Genomic DNA, 13,785 nt, shown 5'->3' with positions numbered 1-13,785 from the left:
CTACTTTAAAATTTAAAATGACATGTATTTATCATTTTTCTTTTTTTTTTTTTTTTTCATTTTAAATTGAGATAGTGTCGCGCTCTGTTGTCCAGGATGGAGTGCAGTGACACGATCTCAGCTCACTGCAACTTCCACCTCCTAGGTTCAAGCAATTCTCCCATCTTAGCCTACCAGGTAGCTGGGACTACAGGCGCATGCTGCCATGCCCGGCTAATTTTTTTTATGTTTAGTACAGACGGGGTTTCGCCATGTTGGCCAGGCTGGTCTTGAACTCCTGGCCTCAAGTAATCTGCTTGCCTTGGAGTCCCAAAGTGCTGGGAATACAGGTGCGAGCCACCGCACCGGGCCTATCATTTTTCTAATTAAATATATAATGAATAAAAAGGGAACAAAATGATAAAGGAAAAAAGGACAAATAATACTAAATGGAACATTCAAGAGACTTTTCTTAGTCTAAGCTTGAGTGACAACACTTGCTTTTACCCACTCAAAAAAACAGGTATTATTGGCCAGGCGCAGTGGCTCACACCTGTAACCCCAGCACTGTGGGAGGCTGAGGTGGGTGGATTACGAGGCCAGGAGATTGAGACTATCCTGGCCAACACGGTGAAAACCCGTCTCTACTAAAAATACAAAAATTAGCCGGGCGTGGTGGCGGGCTATAGTGTCATCTACTCAGGAGGCCGAGGCAGGAGACTGCTCGAACCAGGGAGTTGGAGGTTGCAGTGAGCCGAGATTATGCCACTGCACTCCAGCCTGGGTGACAGAGTGAGACTCCATCTCAAAAAAAAAAGAAAGAAAAAGAAAATAGGTTTTATGTGAAAAATTTGCTTTAAGTTATTCCTTATGAACACAAATGTAGTCACCGTACTTAAGGAAGGAGCAGAGGCATGCACCACCACACCTGGCTAATTTAAAATAATTTGTTATAGAGGTGAGGTCTCCCTATGTTGCCAGGGCTGGTCTCAAACTCCTGGGCTCAAGTGATCCACTTGCCTTGGCCTCCAAGAAAACTTATATAAAAACGTATTAGAATGGTAAAAAAAAAAAAAAATATGAGTGAGGGTGGCTGTAGGACTTTGTGAAGATTGAAGCTGCTGCTTCCATAGCCACTGGCTGCTTGGAAGCCACTCATCCTGGCCTTACGAGTTTCTTACTGGCAACAAGTTCGTCCTCATATACAGAGTGATGCTTTTGAAGACGTACTCAACACAAGTCTCTGGCTTTTCCATCTCAAGTTTTTGTTTGTGTGTTTTGAGACAGGCTCTTGTTCTACTGCCCAGGATAAAGTAGAGTGGTACAATGAGGGCTCACTGCATCTCCCAGGCTCAACTGCTCCTCCCAACTCAGCTTCCCGAGTAGCTGGGATTACAGGTATGTGCCACCATGCCCGGCTAAATTCAAATTTTTTAAAATTTTTGTACAGATGGGATTTCATCATGTAATCCCATGGTCTCAAAACTCCTGGGCTTAAGCAATCTACCTGCCTTGGTCTCTCAAGGTGCTAGGATTACCGGCATGAACCACCATGCTGGCCTCAAGTTTTTATGTGGACATCATTAAGTGTACTTTTTCTTTAAAAGGCTAAAAGAACATAATTTGATTAAATTAACAGCTCTTTTATAAATAACTTTTCAGTAGAAAACCAAACCACGTTGCTGAATGGTCAAGAAGGCTGAGCTAAACACATAGAGGAGGAGGAACGTCGTGACTCAGGGTGACACAAAACTGAGGAAGAGGCACAGTGTGATTACCTGCCACCTCTCTTGAGTCTCTCAGAACGGAAGTTTTCATAATGAAGGTCCTGGGTCACCTCCTGGAGATCCTGCATGTGGGTGCTGAAAGAGAAGAGGAATGCCCCAGAATGGCTTCATGCATTTGACATTCTCATTAGAAAAAAATCACCCATCAAGTACGTAGAAGAAACAGCAGTAATTACAATAACTTGGTAAACTGTACATAGAGCTGTTGGGATTTCAGGATAAGGAGTACAGCCGTGGAAGCGTCTAGTGAGGTGTAGCTCTCCCTTTCTTCCCCAATAAATGACATACAAACACTGGTCTGGACTGAGTCTCTCAAGGGGATTTCTGCCAGAGGCACAATCATTCCCATACGAGGCCATCACTACTACAGGGTGGTAGACAAGACAGATGGTAAGAGACTTTTAGGTCAACAATGTCTGAAAATAAAAGAGAAAAGCGACGAAAAAAAAAAAGAACAATGTCTGAAATAGAATACACTCTTCTTAAAGGACTTATGGAAATGTAACTAAAACATTCATGCCTCCTTTAACTTAAAATTTGTATTACTCTCATATGAGCAGAGTTGGTTAGCTTAAGCTATGCAGAAGACCATGAAGTGAAGGACTAATCCTCTGGATGCAAGAATATCATCAACAACTTAACCTTCCATTCCTCTTATGAATCCCTTTTTCTTTCCAATTGCCTAGCTTATTCAAATACTTAAGCAGACAAGAACGAGTAAACATTATACACATTCCTATTTGTTCAGGATCCCGGGAAATGGATCGAGACAGCAAAGGAGTGGCTCAGTGTCCCACATTGAGAAACACACAAGTGACACTCAACCCTGTCTCCAGCCTCTGCACCACATTCAGTAACGGGGGTCATCACAGCCAAGGATGCAGCCCTGGAGGGGCTCAGTGCACTTGAACTTCTTATGCAACCAGTAAATTGTGTTTGACACAGCTTGGATGGTAACATCGTGCTGATTTTAACTCACTACAAATTGTTAAAATAAGGGAGACATGTGGCAAATATGTAGCAACTTTCAGCTAATGAAAACACTGATCCGTCCAGATCAGTCCTAAGTTGAAGCCCTCTGATTAAAGAGGTACAGTTTAAACAATACTCTCAGCTCTTCTTTTTTTTTTTTTCCTGAGATGAAGTCTTGCTCTTGTTGCCCTGGCTGGAGTGCAGGGGCCGGATCTAGGCTCACTTGATCTCTGCCTCCCAGGTTCAAGCAATTTTCCTGCCTCAGTAGTAGCTGAGTAGCTGGGATTACAGGCACAAGCCACCACACCCGACTAATTTTTTTATTTTTAGTAGACGAGGCTTCACCATGTTGGCCAGGCTGGTTTCAAACCCCTGACCTCAAGTGGTATGCCCACCTTGGCCTCCCAAAGTGCAGGAGTATAGATGTGAGCCACTGTGCCCAGCCTCGGTCTCTTTTTTTGAAGAGTAAAAGCAATGCATGCATGTTACTATATGTGAAATAAATTTATTTATCAGCCTCATTTTTTCAAGAGTAAAAGCATATATGTGAAATAAATTTATTTATTTGAGATGGAATCTTGTTCTGTCACCGAGGCTGGAGTACAGTGGCATGATCTTGGCTCACTGCAACCTCCGCCTCCTGGGTTCAAGTGATTCTCCTGTCTCAGCCTCCTGTGAGTAGCTGGGATTGCAGGCACACACCACCATGCCTGGCTAATTTTTTTTGTATTCTTAATAGAGACGGGGTTTCTCCATGTTGGTCAGGCCGGTCTCAAACTCCTGACCTCGTGATCTGCCCACCTCGGCCTCTCGAAGTGCTGGGATTACAGGCATGAACCACTGTGTCTGGCAATAAAATGTATTTTTAAAGGAAAAAATGTCTATTTTTGTAGTCAGATCTGTAATAATTATTAATAATAAATGGAAGACATAAAAAGCTAACCAGGGCCATCCAGTGAGTCTCAGACTGGAGAGCAGGATGCCGGGTGTGGCTTGGCCTGGAGCAGCAGCTCAGGGGCCTACAGAGCCCCGATCGTTTCCTTACCAGAGCTGGGGCCTCTCAGACCCCAGTTTAGGTTTGGTCTCCTTTTAACACCAAAGATGTAAGATCTCAGCAGGAAGGACAGGTGCTACAGGTTCCAGGCCACAGGGGAGAGCTGGTTTTGTAGTGCCACAGAGGGCCCTGGGTGAGGGCTCTCAGCACCGGGCTGCAGCAGCCCCACACCACTTCTGCAATGTGCGAAGCACCGCGGACGACAATGAAGGTGCTGGCTGCAACTCTCTTGGGGGCCACATGTACACCCCATTTGAAATCCATATTCTTCATGCCAAATTCTGCCAGAAGGAACACCCCAAATGTCTTACATGAGCATGGTTCTCAGCTTCAGAAAGTCGTTGTGCTCTGGGTTCTCCACCTCCACAACACCCCAGGGGTAGAGGCGGCCTCTGACCTTCTTTCCTTTGGCTTCAATCAACTGATTGGATCCAACCACAGAGAATGGGATGCTAGCCTAGAAAGAGACACACAGAGTAGACAGGCTCCATACAGGGAACCCGAGTTCACTGGTAACACAAGAACGTCACCACAGACTTAACACATTGCTATTTACTACATGATTTAATTGGAAAGCTGGGGGTATGCGACATTTTCTTGTGAAGTGTCAGATACTTCCCACATGGGACAAATTGTATGAAAACATATTAAACCTACAATAAAACGTCTAAGCGTTAGGTGATAGCTGTATCAAAGTTTTTTTTTTTATTTTTTAAGACTAGAGTCTCGCTCTGTCGCCAGGCTGGAGTGCAGTGGCACGATCTTGGCTTGCTGCAATCTCCACCTCCTGGATGCAAGTGATTCTCCTGCCTCAGCCTCCCGAGTGGCTGGAACTACAGGTGTGCACCACCACACCTACCTAATTTTTGTATGTTTAGTGGAGATGAGATTTCACCATGTTGGCGAGGATGCTCTCAAACTCCTGGCCTCAACTGATCCATCCGTCTTGGCCTCCGAAAGTGCTGGGATTACAGCCATGAGCCACTGTGTTGAGGACTCAAAATATATTTAAAGCAAAAATACTATCATAACTGAACATACCCAGACAATCTCTCTCATTTTAACATGGACAACAGTAAACAGGAGTTATTTATGTTGTGGATTTGAAGCCAGTTCTTACCTTGAGAAGTCTAGTCTGCTCTTTAAAATCTTCATCTTCATCTGATTCTGCATCAGGTAAGTGATAGATTTTGATGTTATGTTCTTCAATTTCATCCAGAATCTGATAGAATGACAAAACCAGATCAATTTTAGTCAACTGCATATATTATTGTAGCCAATTCTAACTCAACATGTAAGAAATGTATCAGAATCATCCAAACGTCAATAATCAAACTAATTATGAAACTTATTGTCAAATAAATTTATAAAACTGCTAGAAAGGTATTTATATTTGAATTTTCAGGATCCTCTGTACAGAATAAAAGTAACATTAGCAATAATGCACCACCACCCTCAATGTACAAAGCAGTAAGACTAATGCTAGCGCCGGCACAGCAGCTAAAACGGAAATCGTATCATCATCAGCCTCTCAGGAAGGACAAATGCCACAGGAGAGGCTACAGGCATGAGAAGTCCCTGCAGAACAGGCAGGAGCCTTATAAGCAGAGAAGAGGGGGAGGTACCCAAGATGAAAAAAAAAGAATAAAAAAAAACACCATTGTCAAAGGCACAGAGAGGAGGACGCATAGGGTGAGTTTTGAGAGAAACAAGAATTCAAAAGGCTGGAATCTAAGACATCCAGTTGAATAAGGGAACAAAAATTGGAGTTACAAAGTGGAGAATTCCATGAACACCAGGCTAGCGACTTGGGGATCTGTATTTCATTCAACAGGCAGCCAGCAGCCAGCAGCCAAATCCCACAATCTGAGCTATCAAGCAGGCAATAGTGTGTGTGTAGGGGGGCCTCCACGGGAGAAAGAACTGGGCCGAAGTTGAAATATGCATTCATTCAGCAGTCAATCAATTAAAACCCCAGCACTCAAATGCCTACTAAGTGGTGGGCACTCTAACAGGCACCAGGCAGGCCATAGTTTTGCTTGGTCTCACCCCAGTACCTGGGGCATCAAGGGAAGAGAGAAAAGCAATGTGAGCAGAAAATATTCCAACCTCAAACTCTGCACTGGACCTGATCCCTGGTTTTTAAGAATGGAAATCCTTAATGTGACCTAAAAAGGGCCTGTAATGATCAGAGATTTGCTCTTAGCACAACGTCTGCACTAATTCAGAACTCCAGAAAAGGCCCTCCTTTCTACATCCTTTATTCTGTAACCTGACCTTCAGTCTTTTCATAAATCCTTATTCCTAAATGGGAGGAACCATCTTACCTCGGGAAGAAACTGAGCAGTGAGAGTAACGTGCTCACCTATCCTCACTCACAGCCCCTTTCCTGGTCTTTTATCCATCCATGCCAACCCCATCTTTTGTCCTATGCTGGCCTCATTAAGATGGAGCTTATACTTTGGAGAGGAGAACAGTTCAGAAATATTTAGTAAGCTGACTATTTAAAAGTGGAGGAGAGGAGTCAGAAAGTGATGAATAACAAATAATTACACATTTCTCAGTCTGGGTGACTGGAAGAATTGTGGGACCATTTAAAGAGACGGGAAAGTTGGAAGGACAGGAGTTCATCAGTGAGCAAAAGAGGACTCCTGTGGGCACACGTGGTTCACAACAAGAAGTAAGATACTTGGAAGGGCAAATCTGAAGTCACAGAAATAATGTGATCAAAATAATATTAAGAAATACTGACCTTTAAGGATCAGGAAGGAAGGTGGAAAAAAGCAGCAGATAGCAAAGTGAGCACAGTGGCCTAGCAGCCAAGGAAGGGAAGCTTCAGGAGCAGAACCGCCAATCACACAAACCTCACAGGTGGGGCCCACATCCGAGAACTGAACTGCCGGCCAAGCCCATGAGAGCAACTGCAGGTGAATGACAGGAAGCCTGCGTGAACAGGATCGTGGGAGGGTGGATAACAGCTACCAGCAGTAATTGACTACAAGGAAAGGCTGCTTAAGGAAGAGGCTAGTAGAGGCTGGCAGAAGGCAAGAGGTTCTTTTAGATAGGATAAAAGCTCGAGGTATTTCTATTCATCTGAGACACTGTAATCAAGCTCTAAACGTTCTGCATACAGGATTAGAGATTAAAATTAAGAGCATTCTAACCCTGACACCACCCCCATTTCTACCTCAAAGAAATTTAATGTATAGAATACAAAAGGTAAAGTTCCCTTAAATGGGAATTGCTAAATTATTTATTAGTGTAAAAACATCTATGCTTCCAGGGTTCTTCTAAAGGTACAAATACTTTCTAAAAAACCAGCAGGCACTTGAGACAATGAAGGAAAAGGCTGCCAACATGACTACATGCTGCTTAAAAACTGCTACGGAAAAAAGCACCAAGAAAAATGTGAAAACACGAACGTCAAGCCAGGTGAAATCATTTGCAACGTGATAGTCAACATCTATCTGTTAAGTCAATAAAAAAGCAAGAGCCAAGCTCCTGCAACCTGAGAGAATACACTAACTGGCATCAACACCAGGACAGACACTCACATCACCAATCAAGGAAATGCAAATTAAAATGAGCCACAATTTCTCAGATGAGAAACACATGACAAAAACTGACAACACAACCGGACAGTTATAGGGGTGAAGAGTACACCTGGGAAATGTCAATTGTTACAAACATTTACGGCAAATGTAGTCATCTTTCAAAATTTTAAATGTATATTGATTTCCTAAGAATTAGTTTGGCTCACACAATCGTGAAAAGACAGATGTGCGCCGATGTTCATTATAATAATTATGCAACAAAGCTATTATGTGCCAGATTTATTCTGCACTCTGGGAATACGCAGGTGAACGAAGCAGATTCCTATCTGAGGACCTGGGTCAGGGGTCAGGAGTCAGGAGAAGCCAAAAAATACACTGGAGAAAGACTTCATGCAGTGTGTGGGGAGTGCTGCCAGCAGAGCAGGGGATGCAGATGTGAAATCTTGTGTGCACCGCCAGGCTCAGTGCGGGAGTTGCCCACATGAGGGAAGACTGTTCCAGGCAGAGGGTATCACTAGCAAAAAGGAACAAGGGGCAAAGAAACAGTAAATTTGGTAAGAGAAGAAAAGGGGCTAGAGCGAAACAAAAAGCCAGCCAAATATTCACGAACAGGAAACTGAACAAGTCACAGTATATTCATACGGTGGAATGCTATGCATCCAGTGAGAATCAGGGTCGAGCTATGTTTGAGAATGCTTCCAAGTATTTTTAAATAGAATAATCAAATGGCAGACTAGTATTACTATGTGATTTCATTCTGTAAAAACAGAAACACAGGCCATGTTCAGAAGGACATATACTTAACAACTGTTCTTTCTATGGGTAATTGTAGAAATTCTTTTTTTTATTTTCTTGGAACAAAGTCTTGCTCTGTCATCCACGCTGGAATGCAAACAACCTCCACCTCCTGGGTTGAAGCGATTCTCTTGCCTCAGCATCCTGAGTAGATGGGACTACAGGCACCCGCCACCACACCCGGTCAATTTTTGTCATATTTTTAGAGATGGAGTTTTGCCATGTTGGGTTGGCCAGGCTGGTCTTCAACTCCTGACCTCTGGAGATCTGCCCACCTCAGCATCCCAAAGTGTTGGGATTACAGGCGTGAGCCACCACACCCAGCCTAGGATTTCTTTTACTAAATAACTTTTTTTTTAAGAGACAGGGTTTTGCTATATTGCTGAAGTTGGCCTCCAACTCCTGGGCTCAAGTGATCTTCCTGCCTCAGCTGCCTGGTGTACCCCCCAACCTGCTCCAGCAACTGGGATTACATGCAAGTACTGGTATGTTCAGTCAGGTATTTGTATTTTTAGAGTTCAGCATATGTTTCTTAAGGAGCATATAATCAGAAAAAAGGAATTAAAAAATATATAGTGGAGAATCAATAAAGAAGCTTTATAGAAATACACAGAAGAGGGCACTAAAACAGGGGCACCCCAGGAGCTGCTGGAGGGGAGAGATGCTTCGCTGGCTGACCACTGCTACGTTTCCAAACACAACAGAGAGCCAGTCTACTTAGACACGTCTTTGTACGGGTCATTTGCAGTAAAGTATTTAGGTAAAATAATAAACTTCATGGAGAGATCACATTTCTGTATTTGAGTCATTTAACACCTATGAAATGTACTTGTGTGTTACCAACTGCTACTCATTGAGAGCATTTTAAATATGAGCAGAATTTAAAGAATAGAAATTTGATACCTTCATGAAGGAAAAAATTAAAATTTGTAACTGTTAGGTTCTCCTTGAAAACCACCAATAAAACGCAGGAGAAATCCTCCTGCCCTGCCTCCTGACACCGGAGCAGACTGCTGAGGGTGCAAACACTCTCCTTTCCTCATCCCCCATGCCCCCAAATGGCACCCTGAGGGAGAGCAGGAGGCCAACCTCACTCACCCTTTTCTTCAGCCGCTCCCGTTCCTTCAGGGTGAGGGTGTCAGCTTTTGCAATGACAGGCACAATATTCACCTTGTTGTGTATTGCCTTCATAAACGCCACATCTAAGGGCTTGAGTCTAAAATTAATTTTAGAAGTGTCATTTATTTAAGAAAAATACATATAAAACTTTTTTCTCTCAAATTATCTTAATTCTTACATTAAAATACAGAGTTTGGGTGAAACTTAGAAACCATGTAGTAGAGCATTTCTCCACAGTGAACAACGACTCACCCGTGTCCAAAAGGTGAAATGAAGTAAAAGCAACAGTGCACTCGGTTATCAACGATGTGCCGCCTGTTCAGGCCACTCTCGTCATGCAGGTACCGCTCAAACTGCTCATCAATGTAGGAGATGATCGTCTTAAAACTGAAACAGAAGCATTAACAGCAGTCACAGGGCATTAAACATGAGGTCCCTGACTTCAAAGGGAAAACAGTGCCCCCACCCAAATACATATAATTTAATAATTCATTTTCAAGATGACAACAGAAGACTGACTCCTAGATTTGGCAAATGTAAGTTTCCGGAAACCATGCCAAGCATAACTGCCCCTAAGTGCTGGGAGTCAAAAGCCTAAATGGAATAGGCTACGATACGCCTGAGACAGGACGTGTAAGCAGGGCTGCCTTTTTTTTTTTTGAGAGGGAGTCTCGCTCTGTCGCCCAGGCTGGAGTGCAGTGGCACGATCTCTGCTCACTGCAACCTCTGCCTCCTGGGTTCAAGCAATTCTTCTGCCTCAGCCTCCTGAGTAGCTGGGATTACAAGTGCGTGCCACCATGTAATCCCACATAATTGTATTTTTAGTAGAGATGCGGTTTCATCATGTTGGTCAGGCTGATCTCAAACTCCTGACCTTGTGATGGGCCCAATTTGGCCACCCAAAGTGCTAGGTTAAAGGTGTGAGCCACCGCGCCCGACCAGGGTTGCCAAATCTTTTCGGGAATGTGATTGTGAAGAGGGGCCGAGGAACAGGATGGTAGAACATGTGGGTCAAGAACACGTTTACCTGACATGGGAACAGTACAGCACTTTCACATCTAAGGGAGAAATTCCCAATGTAGGAGAGAGACAAAAGAACCTTCCCCCTTTCTCTAATGGTGGAAAGTTGATGCTTTATGCTGACAGGATTAAACCCAGGAGGGAGTTTGTACAATAAGAGTGGTATTCTTTGCACAGTACACGTGACAGACTGCTGTATCTTCTACTTCTTGATGTCTTTATTTGTGAAAACAATGCCAATGAGCAGTCATTTATAGACACTAGACTCAATCCACTCTCTAACAGGCTTCATTTTCTTCCATAGAAAGAACGTACTACAGTATTTTGTTCACCAGGCACGGCTCAAATCCAGGTGTTTCACGCTAGCAGTCTATGGATGGTTGGCTTTGTGATCCCAAATCACTGGAGGACCAGAGAATAATTAACTCTCCATAAAATTCTTAAATTATTTTAAAAGTCCATATTTAACATGCTTTAAATTGTCTGTTTTATTATATACAGCTACCCCAAACTAAATAATCACTCATTAACACTACCTATAAATTTAAGTACATTAAATAAACAAATGCAGATCCCTGAGCACGGAGGTGCATACCAATCTCTGCAGTTGATGGCGTCACCATAGCCGGGGGTATCTACCACTGTCAGGCGTAGCTTGACCCCGCGCTCTTCAATTTCAACAGTTGAAGCCTCAATTTGGACGGTTCTTTCAATTTTCTCTAGAAAAGAAACAAACTTAATAGCGAATATAAGCAGCATGCAAAGAAGAAAGGTCGCGTTAATAACATTCTTACAACAAGTGACTTCAGAGTCCACCACCTCTCTGCAAGAGGTAGGTTCTCCAAAGACACCATGGGGAGTATGCAAGAATGATCCAGAGTGGTCAGAAAGCGGAATGTTAAAGCTAAGATTAATGTGCTACTGGGAAGGTTAAAAATGCAAATATTAAAAATTCTAATTTCTGTTCCTGAGATAAAGAAAACAATTTACAAATTCATTTAAAAATTGAGGCCAGGCGTGGTGGCTCACACCTATAATGCCAGCACTTTGGGAGGCTGAGGCGGGTGGATCACGAGGTCAAGAGATCGAGACCATCCTGGTCAACATGGTGAAACCTCGTCTCTACTAAAAATACAAAAATTAGCCAGGTGTGTTGGCAGATGCACGTAGTCCCAGCTACTCAGGAGGCTGAGGCAGGAGAATTGCCTGAACCCAGGAGGTGGAGGTTGTGGTGAGCCGAAATTGCGCCATTGCACTCCAGCCAGGGTAACAAGAGCGAAACTCTGTCTCAAAAAAAAAAAAAAAAAAATTTAATTCACACTTTGGGAGGCCGAGGCGGGCGGAACACGAGGTCAAGAGATAGAGATCATCCTGGCCAACATGGTGAAACCCCATCTCTACTAAAAATACAAAAATTAGCTGGGCGTGGTGGTGCGCACCTGTAGTCCCAGCTACTCGGGAGGCTGAGGCAGGACAATTGCTTGAACCCAGGAGGCGGAAGTTGCAGTGAGCCGAGATCACACCACTGTACTCCAGCCTGGCGCCTGAGCGAGACTCTGTCTCAAAAAAATAAAAAAAAAAATTGAATTCAAAACTATTCTGAAAGAGCTACATGTTCTTGCAGCAGCCCGAGTCCCAGGCTCTCACTATGTGTGGCTCATTCAACAGGTGTCTGTGGATGCTCTCAGCAAAGCACTGTACTGGGACTCTCTGACAGCGGATTAATTAGATAACATCTATTCCTAGTAATCTTCTAGTTACACACCATTTTTGATACAAAATATTCTCACTTAATCCTCCCATCAAATGTGTAATATAGGCAGAAACTACTTATTACATTTTACAGACTAAATAACTCAGAGAGCATGGATCCACGGATACACGTCAAAGAAAGTCCAAGGACCTCGGTGCAGTACGCCTACCCCATATAAGTGTTTTCCTTGTGTTCAAAGCTGAACAAGAACAAACAGAACACAGAGCTAAGGCATAAAATATTAATTAGGCACTCTTGAGCACCTTTCATGTAGCATTACACTCAAAACAACATAGGAATGTTTTTACCTGCAGCGCCAGGTATAACTCTTTCTGGGTAGAGATCAGTTAGGAATAGGCTGTTGATGAGAGTCGATTTTCCTAGACCTGATTCACCTTTAAATGAAAACAAAAACCTTGTCATGACCTTATCCATATAACACCATTCACTCTCTTAAGTGTTTACACAAGGTCTGGGTACTGGGTTAAGTACCTCACAAACACCATTTTATGTGTACTCCATACTCCAAATATCATTCTGTGTTTAGTACCTACAGTACTACTATGTTTGGAGTATGATCTTCGAGGGTACTCAAAGAAACTCAGTAACTTGCCCAAGGTCAGAGTACTATCCAGAGCAGGGCCATGATTTGAAGGTCTATGAGACTACAGAACTTGAACACCATATGATTAGAAACACAACTGTCCACAAATGTGAGGAAGGTACTTTAGAGGTTGGTTTTTATTTTTGCCAAACAGAATGCAAAGCAGGTTTTAAATGACCAGTTCTGCTAATCACTAAAATTACCACCATTTTCAGAAAACTGAACGTCTCTATCCTATCATGCTTCCTGAGCTGCAGGAAGGGGTGAGCAGGACGGGGCCTGTGGCCTGGTGGACTCACTCGTACACATTCACTCGCAACCTCCACCTTCTGCCACCCTGTTCTCTTCCTGCTTTAAACCCACCCTGTGACCCAGCATTGGCAACTGCCACATGTCAGGCAACTTTCCTGCTCACTTTGTCGAGTTCACATGACTAATTCAGGCGAGACTTGTCCATGTAAGCTTTCAACAAGGTGAGAATCCCTCTTCAATTACTGTAAGTACGTATTCGGAATATTTGAAATTTAACTTCGAAAAAGATGCAAAATACCAACAATTAAATTTTACATTTGAAGGAAGCACAAATCCCATTGCTTCATTGTAGGTTACCATCTAAGTCTTAACTGTGCATGGAGAAGAGCTTCTGACCTTGGCACTATATAGTACTTGGTGCTGGATTGTCCCCCGGGCACCTTAAACCATCCTGTTAAATTCTGCAGAACACAAGGAAGGAGTACACGTCTGTTTTAAACGTTATTATTTCTGGCTCAGCACAGTGGCTCACACCTGTAATCCCAGACTTCAGGAGACCAAGGCTAGAGGATCACTTGAGGGCAGGAATTCGAGACCAGTCTGGGCAAAATAGTGAGACATGCCCCCAACTCTCAAAAAGCCAAAACAAAATAAAAAACCGCAAAACCTTAGCCAGGTGGGGTGGCATGTACCTAGAGTCCCAGCTACTTGGGAGGTTAGGGCAGGAGGACTGCTTGAGCCCAGGAGTCAAGAGGGTACAGCAGGCTATGATCATGCCACTGCACTTCAGTCTGGGTGATAGAGTGAGACCCTGTCCCTTTCAGAAAAAAAGAATTCTGGGAAAATCAAGAACAAAAAAGTGAATTTGAAATGGCAGACATACAAAATTAGGACTG

At 43.4% G+C, this 13,785-nt stretch overlaps 1 protein-coding gene across 5 annotated transcripts in view; it reads right to left on the bottom strand.

The window, feature by feature from the left end:
- The window catches only part of SEPTIN2 (septin 2), a 42,781-nt gene that overhangs the window by 9,436 nt on the left and 19,560 nt on the right, over positions 1-13,785 (bottom strand). For all 5 annotated transcript variants that reach the window (XM_012465076.3, XM_012465075.3, XM_012465077.3 and 2 more), the window contains exons 4-10: positions 12,342-12,428; positions 10,876-10,999; positions 9,513-9,647; positions 9,240-9,357; positions 4,913-5,014; positions 4,104-4,249; positions 1,758-1,841 (exon numbers count right to left, since the gene is read on the bottom strand). In XM_012465076.3, the coding sequence (XP_012320499.1) occupies positions 1,758-1,841; positions 4,104-4,249; positions 4,913-5,014; positions 9,240-9,357; positions 9,513-9,647; positions 10,876-10,999; positions 12,342-12,428 (796 nt within the window). The remainder of the gene's footprint in view (positions 1-1,757; positions 1,842-4,103; positions 4,250-4,912; positions 5,015-9,239; positions 9,358-9,512; positions 9,648-10,875; positions 11,000-12,341; positions 12,429-13,785) is intronic.

The sequence above is a fragment of the Aotus nancymaae genome, unplaced genomic scaffold (genome assembly GCF_030222135.1).
Source record: "Aotus nancymaae isolate 86718 unplaced genomic scaffold, 86718_ANA_hifiasm-v0.15.2.pri h1tg000031l, whole genome shotgun sequence".
In the NCBI taxonomy this organism is placed as follows: Eukaryota; Metazoa; Chordata; class Mammalia; order Primates; family Aotidae; genus Aotus; species Aotus nancymaae.
Note: the sequence above shows the minus strand (reverse complement) of the source record. Positions and strands in the feature narration are given on the sequence as shown.